The sequence below is a fragment of the Lipotes vexillifer genome, unplaced genomic scaffold (assembly GCF_000442215.2).
Source record: "Lipotes vexillifer unplaced genomic scaffold, Lipotes_vexillifer_v1.1 scaffold655, whole genome shotgun sequence".
NCBI classification, from domain to species: domain Eukaryota; kingdom Metazoa; phylum Chordata; class Mammalia; order Artiodactyla; family Lipotidae; genus Lipotes; species Lipotes vexillifer.
In genome coordinates this window covers 1922242-1935811 of record NW_006788208.1, presented here as the reverse complement: position 1 = coordinate 1935811, position 13570 = coordinate 1922242, and the positions used below count along the sequence as shown (strand labels likewise).

The following is a 13570-nucleotide window of genomic DNA, read 5'->3' as shown; positions in this document are numbered from 1 at the left end:
TTGTAGTTTTGATTTGCATTTCTCTAATGATTAATGATGTTGAGCATTCTTTCATGTGTTTGTTGGCAGTCTGTATATCTTCTTTGGAGAAATGTCTATTTAGGTCTTCTGCCCATTTTTGGATTGGGTTGTTTATTTTTTTGTTATTGAGCTGCATGAGCTGCCTGTAAATTTTAGAGATTAATCCTTTGTCAGTTGATTCATTTGCAAAGATTTTCTCCCATTCTGAGGGTTGTCTTTTGTTCTTGTTTATGGTTTCCTTTGCTGTGCAAAAGCTTTGAAGTTTCATTAGGTCCCATTTGTTTATTTTTGTTTTTATCTCCATTACTCTAGGAGATGGGTCAAGAAGGATCTTGCTGTGATTTATGTCATAGAGTGTCCTGCCTATGTTTTCCTCTAAGAGTTTGATAGTTTCTGGCCTTACATTTAGGTCTTTAATCCATTTTGAGCTTATTTTTGTGTACGGTGTTAGGGAGTGACCTAATCTCATACTTTTACATGTACCTGCCCAGTTTTCCCAGCACCACTTATTGAAGAAGCTGTCCTTTCTCCACTGTACATTCCTGCCTCCTTTATCAAAGGTAAGGGGACCATATGTGCATGGGTTTATCTCTGAGCTTTCTATCCTGTTCCACTGATCTATCTTTCTGTTTTTGTGCCAGTACCATACTGCCTTGATTACTGTAGCTTTGTAGTATAGTCTGAAGTCAGGGAGCTGATTCCTCCCAGCTCCATTTTTTGTTCTCAAGATTGCTTTGGCTATTCGGGGTCTTTTGTGTTTCCATACAAATTGTGAAATTTTTTGTTCTAGTTCTGTGAAAAATGCCAGTGGTAGTTTGATAGGGATTGCATTGAATCTATAGATTGCTTTGGGAAGTAGAGTCATTTTCACAATGTTGATTCTTCCAATCCAAGAACATGGTATATCTCTCCATCTGTTTGTATCATCTTTAATTTCTTTCATCAGTGTCTTATAATTTTCTGCATACAGGTCTTTTGTCTCCTTAGGTAGGTTTATTCCTAGATATTTTATTCTTTTTGTTGCAATGGTAAATGGGAGTGTTTTCTTGATTTCACTTTCAGATTTTTCATCATTAGTATATAGGAATGCCAGAGATTTCTGTGCATTAATTTTGTATCCTGCTACTTTACCAAATTCATTGATTAGCTCTAGTAGTTTTCTGGTAGCATCTTTAGGATTCTCTATGTATAGTATCATGTCATCTGCAAACAGTGACAGCTTTACTTCTTCTTTTCCGATTTGGATTCCTTTTATTTCCTTTTCTTCTCTGATTGCTGTGGCTAAAACTTCCAAAACTATGTTGAATAAGAGTGGTGAGAGTGGGCAACCTTGTCTTGTTCCTGACCTTAGTGGAAATGCTTTCAGTTTTTCGCCATTGAGGATGATGTTGGCTGTGGGCTTGTCATATACGGCCTTTATTATATTGAGGAAAGTTCCCTCTACACCTACTTTCTGCAGGGTTTTTATCATAAATGGGTGTTGAATTTTGTCAAAAGCTTTCTCTGCATCTATTGAGATGATCATATGGTTTTTCTCCTTCAATTTGTTAATATGGTTAATCACATTGATAGATTTGCGTATATTGAAGAATCCTTGCATTCCTGGAATAAACCCCACTTGATCATGGTGTATGATCCTTTTAATGTGCTGTTGGATTCTGTTTGCTAGTATTTTGTTGAGGATTTTTGCATCTATGTTCATCAGTGATATTGGCCTGTAGTTTTCTTTCTTTGTGACATCCTTGTCTGGTTTTGGTATCAAGGTGATGGTGGCCTCGTAGAATGAGTTTGGGAGTGTTCCTCCCTCTGCTATATTTTGGAAGAGTTTGAGAAGGATAGGTGTTAGCTCTTCTCTAAATGTTTGATAGAATTCGCCTGTGAAGCCATCTGGTCCTGGGCTTTTGTTTGTTGGAAGATTTTTAATCACAGTTTCAATTTCAGTGCTTGTGATTGGTCTGTTCATATTTTCTATTTCTTCCTGATTCAGTCTTGGCAGGTTGTGCATTTCTAAGAATTTGCCCATTTCTTCCAGGTTGTCCTTTTTATTGGCATAGAGGTGCATGAGAGGTAATCTCTCATGAGCCTTTGTATTTCTGCAGTGTCAGTTGTTACTTCTCCTTTTTCATTTCTAATTTTATTGATTTGAGTCTTCTCCCTTTTTTTCTTGATGAGTCTGGCCAATGGTTTATCAATTTTGTTTATCTTCTCAAAGAACCAGCTTTTAGTTTTATTGATCTTTGCTATTGTTTCCTTAATTTCTTTTTCATTTATTTCTGATCTGATTTTTATGATTTCTTTCCTTCTGCTAACTTTGGGGATTTTTTGTTCTTCTTTCTCTAATTGCTTTAGGTGCAAGTTTAGGTTGTTTATTTTAGATGTTTCCTGTTTCTTAAGGTAGGATTGTATTGCTATAAACTTCCCTCTTAGAACTGCTTTCGCTGCATCCCATAGATTTTGGATCTTCGTGTCTCCATTGTCATTGCTTTCTAGGTATTTTTTTATTTCCTCTTTGATTTCTTCAGTGATCACTTCATTATTAAGTAGTGTATTGTTTAGCCTCCATGTGTTTGTTTTTTTTACAGATCTTTTCCTATAATTGATATCTAGTCTCATGGCGTTGTGGTCGGAAAAGATACTTGATACAATTTCAATTTTCTTAAATTTACCAAGGCTTGATTTGTGACCCAAGATATGATCTATCCTGGAGAATGTTCCATGAGCACTTGAGAAAAATGTGTATTCTGTTGTTTTTGGATGGAGTGTCCTATAAATATCAATTAAGTCCATCTTGTTTAATGTATCATTTAAAGCTTGTGTTTCCTTATTTATTTTCATTTTGGATGATCTGTCCATTGGTGAAAGTGGGGTGTTGAAGTCCCCTACTATGAATGTGTTACTGTCGATTTCCCCTTTTATGGCTGCTAGTTTTTGCCTTATGTATTGAGGTGCTCCTATGTTGGGTGCATAAATATTTACAATTGTTATATCTTCTTCTTGGATCGATCCCTTAATCATTATGTAGTGTCCTTCTTTGTCTCTTCTGATAGTCCTTATTTTAAAGTCTATTTTGTCTGATATGAGAATTGCTACTCCAGCTTTCTTTTGGTTTCCATTTGCATGGAATATCTTTTTCCATCCCCTTACTTTCAGTCTGTATGTGTCTCTAGGTCTGAAGTGGGTCTCTTGTAGACAGCATATATATGGGTCTTGTTTTTGTATCCATTCAGCCAATCTGTGTCTTTTGGTGGGAGCATTTAGTCCATTTACATTTAAGGTAATTATCGATATGTATGTTCCTATTCCCATTTTCTAAATTGTTTTGGGTTCGTTATTATAGGACTTTTCCTTCTCTTGTGTTTTTGTCTAGAGAAGTTCCTTTAGCATTTGTTGTAAAGCTGGTTTGGTGGTGCTGAACTCTCTCAGCTTTTGCTTGTCTGTAAAGGTTTTAATTTCTCCATCAAATCTGAATGAGATCCTTGCTGGGTAGAGTAATCTTGGTTGCAGGTTTTTCTCCTTCATCACTTTCAGTATGTCCTGCCACTCCCTTCTGGCTTGTAGAGTTTCTGCTGAGAGATCAGCTGTTAACCTTATGGGGATTCCCTTGTGTGTTATTTGTTGTTTTTCCCTTGCTGCTTTTAATATGCTTTCTTTGTATTTAGTTTTTGACAGTTTGATTAATATGTGTCTTGGCGTATTTCTCCTTGAATTTATCCTGTATGGGACTCTCTGTGCTTCCTGGACTTGATTAACGATTTCCTTTCCCATATTAGGGAAGTTTTCAACTATAATCTCTTCAAATATTTTCTCAGTCCCTTTCTTTTTCTCTTCTTCTTCTGGAACCCCTATAATTCGAATGTTGGTGCGTTTAATGTTGTCCCAGAGGTCTCTGAGACTGTCCTCAGTTCTTTTCATTCTTTTTTCTTTATTCTGCTCTGCAGTAGTTATTTCCACTATTTTATCTTCCAGGTCACTTATCCGTTCTTCTGCCTCAGTTATTCTGCTATTGATCCCATGTCTAGTATTTTTCATTTCATTTATTGTGTTGTTCATCGTTGTTTCTTTCATCTTCAGTTCTTCTAGGTCCTTGTTAAATGTTTCTTGCATTTTCTCCATTCTATTTCCAAGATTTTGGATCATCTTTACTATCATTATTCTGAATTCTTTTTCAGGTAGACTGCCTATTTCCTCTTCATTTGTTAGGTCTGGTGGGTTTTTATCTTGCTCCTTCATCTGCTGTGTGTTTTTCTGTCTTCTCATTTTGCTTATCTTACTGTGTTTGGGATCTCCTTTTTGCAGGCTGCAGGTTCGTAGTTCCCGTTGTTTTTGATGTCTGTCCCCAGTGGCTAAGGTTGGTTCAGTGGGTTGTGTAGGCTTCCTGGTGGAGGGGACTAGTGCCTGTGTTCAGGTGGATGAGGCTGGATCTTGTCTTTCTGGTGGGCAGGTCCACGTCTGGTGGTGTGTTTTGGGGTGTCTGTGGACTTATTATGATTTTAGGCAGCCTCTCTGCTAATGCGTGGGGTTGTGTTCCTGTCTTGCTAGTTGCTTGGCATAGGATGTCCAGCACTGTAGCTTGCTGGTCATTGAGTGAAGCTGGGTGCTGGTGTTGAGATGGAGATCTCTGGGAGATTTTCGCCGTTGGATATTTTGTGGAGCTGGTAGGTCTCTTGTGGACCAGTGTCCTGAAGTTGGCTCTCCCACGTCAGAGGCACAGCACTGACTCCTGGCTGCAGCACCAGGAGCCTTTCATCCACATGGCTCAAAATAAAAGGGAGAAAAAGTAGAAAGAAAGAATTAGTAGAAGTAGAAAGAAAGAAAGAAAGAAAGAAAGATAGAAGGGATGGAGGGAGGGACGGAGGGAGGGAGGGAGAGAGGAAGGAGGGAAGGAATGAGGGAAGGAAGGAAAAAAAGAAAGAAGATAAAATGAAATAAGATAAAATATAATAAAGTTATTAAAATAAAAAAATAATTATTAAGAGAGAAAAAAAAAACCAGACAGGTAGAACCCTAGGACAAATGGTGGAAGCAAAGCTATACAGACAAAATCTCACACAGAAGCATACACACACACTCACAAAAAGAGGAAAAGGGGAAAAAAAATCATAAATCTTGCTCTCAAAGTCCACCTCCTCAATTTGGGGTGATTCGTTGTCCAAAGGAGGGAAGGAAGGAAAGAAAGAACAAAGAAAAAGTAAAATAAAATAAATTTATTAAAATAAAAAGTAATTATTAAGAAAAAAAATTTAAAAAAAAAGGACGGATAGAACCCTCGGATAAATGGTGGAAGCAAAGCTATACAGACAAAATCTCACACAGAAGCATACACATACACACTCACAAAAAGAGGAAAAGGGGAACAACCCATAAATCTTGGTCTCAAAGTCCACCTCCTCAATTTGGGATGATTGTTGTCTATTTAGGTATTCCACAGATGCAGGTACATCAAGTTTATTGTGGAGCTTTAATCCGCTGCTTCTGAGGCTGCTCGGAGAGATTTCCTTTTGTCTTCTGTGTTCGCACAGCTCCCGGGGCTCAGCTTTGTATTTGGCCCCGCCTCTGCGTGTAGGTCGCCGGAGGGCATCTGTTTTTCCGCTCAGACAGGATGGGGTTAAAGGAGCCGCTGATTCGGGGAGGGAGGGGCACGGAGTGCGGGGCGGGCCTGCGGCGGCAGAGGCCGGCGAGACGTCGCGGCGGCGTGTCGTTGCACCAGCCTGAGGCGCGCCGTGCGTTCTCCCGGAAGAGTTGACCCTGGATCCCGGGACCCTGGCCGTGGCGGGCTGCACAAGCTCTCCGGAAGGGGGGTGTGGACAGTGACCTGTGCTCGCACACAGGCTTCTTGGTGGCGGCAGCAGCAGCCTTAGCGTCTCAAGCCCGTTTCTGGGGTCCACGCTGTCAGCCGCGGCTCGCGCCCGTCTCTGGAGCTCCTTTAAGCAGCGTTCTTAATCCCCTCTCCTTTAGGGGGGTCAGGTCTTCTGCCAGCGTTCAGTAGGTGCTGTGCCGGAGTTGCTCCACGTGTAGATGTATTTCTGGTGTATCTGTGGGGAGGAAGGCGATCTCCGCGTCCTAGTCCTCCGCCATCTTGCCGGAAGCCCTCCACAGTTCTTTTTTAATGTTGACATATGAATGAACCTCAGATAGAAGGTAATGGCTGCTCTTAAACCAACTACAGAACTTGAGAACGTTCTCCCTTCAGTCCCTGTCTCCTTCCTCACAGGTTCCTACTTTATTCCGGGTGCCGAGGGATCAGGACCTTCACTGCCTGTGAATTCCAAGCACCTGCAGCAGCAGGTGGCATCCTCTTGGGTAGTTACAGATTTCCTGGCATCCTCACCTACTGGATGTTTTCTTCTAACTTTCACAGCTATTTTAAAGTTTCAAGAGTAAAGCTTTTTTCCCCTTTCAATCTAACTCTGTTTTTCAGTTTTATTGTTGAAGTGTCAATTTGTCTTCCACAAATGGCAGCATGTTTTGTACTTTGTCCAGCATCCTCATGGCAGATCTAACTGCCCTTGAAATGAAACCTCGTCTCCAAGAATTTCAAAGCCACTGGCTCCCATAAAACAGCAGAATTGATTGTACTTTAAACGTTAAAGATTTTGTTTTAAAAACTTATTTATTTATGCATTAGCAACATAGCTCTGTTTGCAAATTTTGCTCTAAAGGCTGAAGGCTCTTCAGCCTTCCCTGAAGACTGGTCCATACCAGTTTCCATATTGTGTGATATATATTAATATCAGATGCCAAATACAAAATAGCAGCGATTGTTATTTATTAGCATTATATTTGATTTACTTAAAGAAAGTGTAATTCCACTTCCTTTAAAATTCTTCATACATTTTTGGAGAAATTATAGAAATCTACTTTACATTGCATCTGTAATAATGAGTATCTGAATGGTTATTAGGAGTTAAGAAAAGCTCAGCTAAATTACCGTGCTTTCCTTTCTATTCCTACTTGGTTGTATATGTGGGCTCAAGTGAATAAAAATAAAAATTGCTCACTTTTATGTAGCATTTTAAGATATATTATGTACTTCCTGATAAATGTGGATAGATAATCCGATTTAAAATGAAGAACTAAACCTCAACGAGGTTGTCATTTGAGCAGCCCTACTCTGTAGGGAACAGGGTCAGGATTTGAACCTACTCATTTGATTGATAACTTGGTCTATCTTATGCTATACCATATCAGTATTTGTCACAGTTCTGTACAGGCTCTGTGCCCATGTAAATTTAATATCTTTCCTGACCTCTTTTGTGTATAGGAAATTAGTCTTCAAGGGTTGCGAACTCCACACAGGTTACTGGTTTTAAGCTAAGGGTCTGTAGGCTAAGCATGTAGTGTGTAGTAAAAAGATAATGAAAATAAAGTGTGAGGGACTCTAGAAACTAAGACCCTGTTTCAAAAACAAATTGTTTTCCATTTCCTATGGCTCTCCTCCACGTGAATTAATTGCCCAATTCATCAAATCCTCCTTTTAGCCCGCCGCAGACTAATTCAATCTCATGCACTTGGATTTTGAAAGATTCAAGTTGATAGCCCTATGAACCTGTTTATCTGATCTGGAGTTGTTGCTTTTCTTTCCCTGTGATCAATCAATATACCTAGATCAGGTATTTAAGAACATTGAGAAAAATGGGGTTTTGCCTTAATGTTTTACATTGTGCTTAATTGAGATCGTGACTCATTTGTGACATTCACTGTTGAAATGAAAGTTAATTCTGGCTTTGGTATATTTTTCTCATATACATGTGCATATATATATATATATATGTATGGCTCATAAATACAATAACATATATATTATTACTCCCATTGTGAAGGTCACGGGCAGTGTAACTGTGGAAGATGTGACTGCAAAGTAGGCTGGTATGGGAAAAAGTGCGAGCACCCACGTTCCTGCCCGCTGTCAGCTGAGGAGAGCATCAAGAAATGCCAGGGAAGCTCTGCTCTGCCTTGCTCTGGAAGGGGTAAGTGAGGGTCTCAGGCCCTGTGACCCATCGCCTCCTGTGAGTCAAATGAATTTAGTTCACATGTATCTTATTTAAAAGGTAGCTGAGATTTTAGCTCTGAGGTCTGTTCAGTTTCTATTCAGTTCAATGCTACGTTAAAAAAGAAAAAAAACAGTTTGGATATTTGCTCAGAGCTTTCTCAATAAGATCATCTAATTGTCCACTGACATTTCTGAAACTTAATAACATCCTACTGAGTTGTACTGTTGGGTTTTGAAAAAGTATTGTATAGACAGATAGCTTGGAATAAGCTTTTCTTGTCTTAGACGGCATGTAGCCTCAGGTGTGCTCTTGCTATCAGATCAGTACAAATTGGAGAAGAAGGAAGAATTCATCTGGGGAAAGCTGGTTTCATTCTTTTTGATTTATCAAAATAAGAAATACAATTTCACCTCTCACATGAAAATGGCAAAGTTAATGTGAAATTTGCTTTCAGAGGTACTGGTAATTGAAGTTATTCCAAATTTTATTCATGAAAAGGAAAAGGAGAAAGATTTCCTTTATCTGAATGTTAGATCAGAAATTTAATTTTATGTTGCAGGGTAACTGTTTTTTGAAAAGTGAATTTTTAAATTGAGATATAATTCAAATGTCATAAAATTCACTCTTTTAAAGTATACAACTTAGTGGGTTTTTTTAGTATATTCACACAATACCCAACCATCACCACTGCCTCATTCCTAAACATTTTCCTCATCACAGAAAGAAACTCTGTACCCTTCCTGGGCACTCCCCACTATCCTCTCCACTTAGCCCCTAGAAACCATTAATCTGCTTCCTGTCTCTGTGGATTTGCCTCATCTGGATATTTCACATAGAAATATGAAATACGTGTTCTTTTTCTCCTGTTTCTTTTTTCACTTAGCTTAATGTTTTCAATGTTGTATCATGTGTCAGTACTTCATTCACTTTATGGCTGAGTAATATTCATTTGTATGGATATAGCACGTTTGTTAATCCATTCATCTGCTAATGAACATTTGGGTTGTTTCTCCTTTTGGGCCATCGTAAATAATGTTCTGTGCATATTTATGTACAAGTTTTTGTGTGGACGTGTGCTTTTGATTTCTCTTGGATATCTACCCATGAGGGGAATTGCTGGGTCATATGGTAACTCTATGTTTAACTTTTTGAGGTACCACAAAACTGTCTTTAAAGTGACTATACCATTTTACATTCCCTCCAGAAGTGTATGAAGGTTCCAGTTTCTCAACATCCTCACCATTATTTGTTATCATATGTCTTTTTCATTACTTATAGTTTTCTTTTGGGGGGGTGCAGAAAACTCCCAAAGTCTCCAAGATTATTTGTAACATAGTATTTTCTCATACTCTGATATTCATCCTTAATGATTATAAGGAGAATGATAGGATATGGGTAGAAGGAATTTTTAATTTCAGAAGCATTTCTGAATTGCCCCATCTTTCATTAATACTCCCAGGCTGGAAGCAATGTTCTACCAGCGTTAATAAAATATTGTGATTATAGTGCTTGAGTAAGCCTGTTATGCTCTTAAAATAACAAAAACTAAAAATCAGTATTCCTCGGACTACTGGTATTATTTATTGCTAAAAATAATAAATTATAGGACTCCCCTGGTGGCGCAGTGGTTAAGAATCCACCTGCCAATTCAGGGGACACGGGTTCAAGCCCTGGTCCAGGAAGATCCCACGTGCTGCAGAGCAACTAAGCCCGTGTGCCACAACTACTGAGCCTGTGCTCTAGAGCCCATGAGCTATAGCTACAGAGCCTGCCTGCTGCAACTACTGAAGCCCACGTGCCTAGGGGCTGTGTTCCGCAACAAGAGAAGCCACTGCAATGAGAAGCCCACGCACCGCAATGAAGAGTCGCCCCTGCTCACTGCCACTAGAGAAAGCCAGCGAGCAGCAACAAACACCCAACGCAGCCAAAAATAAATAAATAAATACATTTATTTAAAAAAATAAATAAAAATAAATTATACAATGGAAAAATTTTAAAAGCATATAAAACATATCTCAAACATAGAAAATGACTTTAAGTAGATATATATATACACACACATATGTGTATGTATATATTTGCCAGTGGTTTCTCATTTGTCTTGAAATTTTTTTATATAATGCTAGTGCAAGAGAATTATCTGTGGACTTTATATATCAATGTTTAATAAACTCTGACAAACACATATTTGTCTCCTACCTTTCTAGAGATTCATTAAGTTATTTAGCTCCCATTTTTAAGCAATAGCTTATATTTAAAGTTTATTTTATTAAAAAGGTGTTGATATGTATAGAATTGTATTTTTAATTTTTTTGTAATTCATTCAAGCCTTTTGAAGCACTTTACAGATAAATATAAGCTTCTCTAGTTTCCTCACAGGGAAACGGAAGTATTGATGAGTGAAGTGATTTTCCAGGGAACTGTAACAAAATATAAGAATTTTGAGAATGAAGACCAAGGATGTATGACAGGCAGTCCAATGCTCGGACCAGTGGTTAGAGACTTCCTTTTTCATAGGGCTACATCTGCAAACTCCTGGGCACTGGAGGTCTTAAAGCAAATGGCCAATATGAAAACTTTCAAAGGATTAGTTTTGCAATTTATGAATGACAACGGCAGCTGTGGTTACATGAGTGAGGAAAGCAATTACAAGGCTCATTGGTTCTCCAGCCGGAGAGCCTCAGCAGCTCGCTAGCTGGGGCCAAGGAGAAAAAACAATTCTCCTGGTAGAATTAGATTAGATTACTTGCTTGTGCTGCTGATGACTAAGTGTGATCATTATGTCTTAAAGGTAGGGGAATAATTTAGAGGATCTTTTAAATTCTCTGTGAATTCCTGTGATTCCTTGATTTCTGTTCCTTCATTTAGTTAGATGACTCTTATAAAGACAATATTGATGTACAGTGATTCATCCTGCGCATGGGGTTGGAAGGTGGGCACAGCTTTCTCAATTCTCCTATCAATGTTCCGCTCAAAAATTTTAAATGGCTTATGATAGTCTATTAGTTTTAAACTCTTCTTGATTAAAAATGCATTTTTTTTTTTCTTTTTGTGCGGTACGAGGGCCTCTCACTATTGTGGCCTCTCCCGTTGCGGAGCACAGGCTCCGGACGCACAGGCTCAGCAGCCATGGCCCACGGGCCCAGCCGCTCTGCGGCACGTGGGATCTTCCCGGACTGGGGCACGAACCCACGTCCCCTGCATCAGCAGGCGGACTTTCAACCACTGAGCCACCAGGGAAGCCAAAAATGCATTTTTATTATTATTGAGGTTCTCCTGAGTATGTTTCTAGCTTTGGCCAGAAAATGTGAGCAAAATGTGTCACTTCAGAGTAGAAGTTGAGGCAGTGAGAGATTTGCCATTCTCTCTTTTTCCCTGGCAAGGGGATTTGAAGTTTGAGATGGTGGCAGATCCATTAGCCTGGGTCTCTGAATGAGGATGATCAGCAGAAACCTCTGCTGACCCACTGGGTTCTGTTGCATGAGTGAGAAATAAACCTTTGTTGTTTTAAGCAGCTGAGATATTGGGGTTGTTTGTTATGGCTTCAGAACTCCTGACTCATACTCTCTTCTGCATACAAAATTAGGGAACACAGCTAAAGCAAATCAAACGCAAACAAGCAAACGCAACAAAAATCACACTCAATCCAAAGAGATAAGCATAAAAAAGATGAGGTTTATAACTATATATGTATATCGTATCAGTATTAATATCTAAATCAACATAAATAACTGTATATTTTATAAATGATGTTTTTATACAGTTCTATCAACAGCATTTTATACAGATGTTTTTATACAGTTCTATCAACAGCATATATCGTATCAGTATTAATATCTAAATCAACATAAATAACTATATATTTTATAAATGATGTTTTTATACAGTTCTATCAACAGCATTTACGTGCACTTATTCGACAAGTTAAATGCTAAGAGCATTGAATGTATTATCTTTTTTAATATTCCCCAAACACAATGAGTTAGGAGGAAATAGAATTCTTCTTTTTACAAAAGAAGAAATTGGAAATTTCAACAGTTTACCATCTTACATAGTAGGTGCCAGATGTGCAACTTTTAATAGAAACTTTTCATACAGGCCCTCTGATGCCAGAGCGCTCATCTTAGGTAATTTACTAACATGCCATAATTTGTTAACGTGTTCTTTTAACATGTCAATTTTCTGAACAACTTGTCATGAATATATTTTCTTGTTATAAATATTCTTCTGCAAAATTATTGGTATGGCTGCATAGTATTCCATAAAATGGTTGTAGCAAAATAATTTAATCAACCCTCTTTTATTAGACATCTAAATTGTCTCTTATTTTATTCAAATTATAAATGTTATAATTTACATTCTTGAAGTGGAATATTTGCATAAATCCTAAGTATTAATTCTTAGATGTGGATTGCATAGATCTAAATGAATAAAAATATATTAAAACTTTTTAATAAAAACATTGCCCAAACAATTTATAGCCTCTAGAAAAGTTGTTCCAGTATACCCTCCTACCAGGAGTGGAAGAGGGGTTCCCTTTGCCCACCAATAGTGACAATTTTAAATAATTAGTTCACTTTTCCTGGTGTATTTTGCTCTTCATGTTGTAAACTTTTACTTTATCAAACTCCTTTCACTGACTTCTATAATCATCAAAACAAATGATTTATCTGCAGGCATTAATATTCAGAAGCTTGTGTTTGCAGTATTTGCCTTCTTTGATCATCATTTGTCCTTATGTCTAAGTCATCTTTTTGTTTGGTATTGCACTCCCATGTGTTTTTGTTGTCTGTCCTCTGTGCCCTTTGGTTTTCTTTCATCAGACTTGTTCTAAGAGGTATTGCATATGTTTTGGTCCTTCAACACACATACCCATACACCTCCACAAGGGGAGGTGTGGAGTGGAAGAAGAATGACAAATTGAAGCTAATTATTTAATATTGTAGCTTCCAGAAAATAGGAACCGTGTCCTCATTTTTATCAGTTAGTATGCTTTAATTAATTAATTAATTAAGCAAGTTGGTTCAATTCCTCACCTAGGAACATACTTTCAAAGAATGATAGCATGCCAAATTCTCACCATCTGGAGACTTTTCAATTTAAGCTGTAATTTATCTCTCCTTTTTAGTGGCAAAGCGCACCTTTAAGTTCTTTTGCTTTTATTAATCAGAGAAGTTTTCTATGATGCATGTATTTTTTTAACCTACGTGTTTTTGACTCTGTGTGATTTTTTGGGCAACTAAATCATTTTTCTTATTCATGTATACAGAGATACAATTATTATTTGGAACATAACTTTTGTTTTTTTAATTGGAAGTCCTCTAAAATGTTTTTTAAAATTTTGTGGGAGGAGACTCTTTTAATTTTTTAAAAAATTTGTATCAGCTTTATTGAGGTATAATTGATATACAAAAACTGCACATATTTAATGTATACAATTTGATGAATTTGGACATGTGTATACACCTGTGATGCCATCACCATAATTAGGGTGATAAGCATATCCACTACCTCCCAAAATGTCCTTGTATCCCTTTGCTTTTGTGTGTAGTGTATGT

At 37.8% G+C, this 13570-nt stretch overlaps 1 protein-coding gene across 3 annotated transcripts in view; it reads left to right on the top strand.

Annotated features, from left to right (window-relative positions):
• Positions 1-13570, top strand: part of ITGBL1 (integrin subunit beta like 1) — a 221731-nt gene that overhangs the window by 122446 nt on the left and 85715 nt on the right. For all 3 annotated transcript variants that reach the window (XM_007461525.1, XM_007461527.1, XM_007461526.1), the window contains one exon: positions 7842-7988. In XM_007461525.1, coding sequence (XP_007461587.1) covers positions 7842-7988 — 147 coding nt within the window. The remainder of the gene's footprint in view (positions 1-7841; positions 7989-13570) is intronic.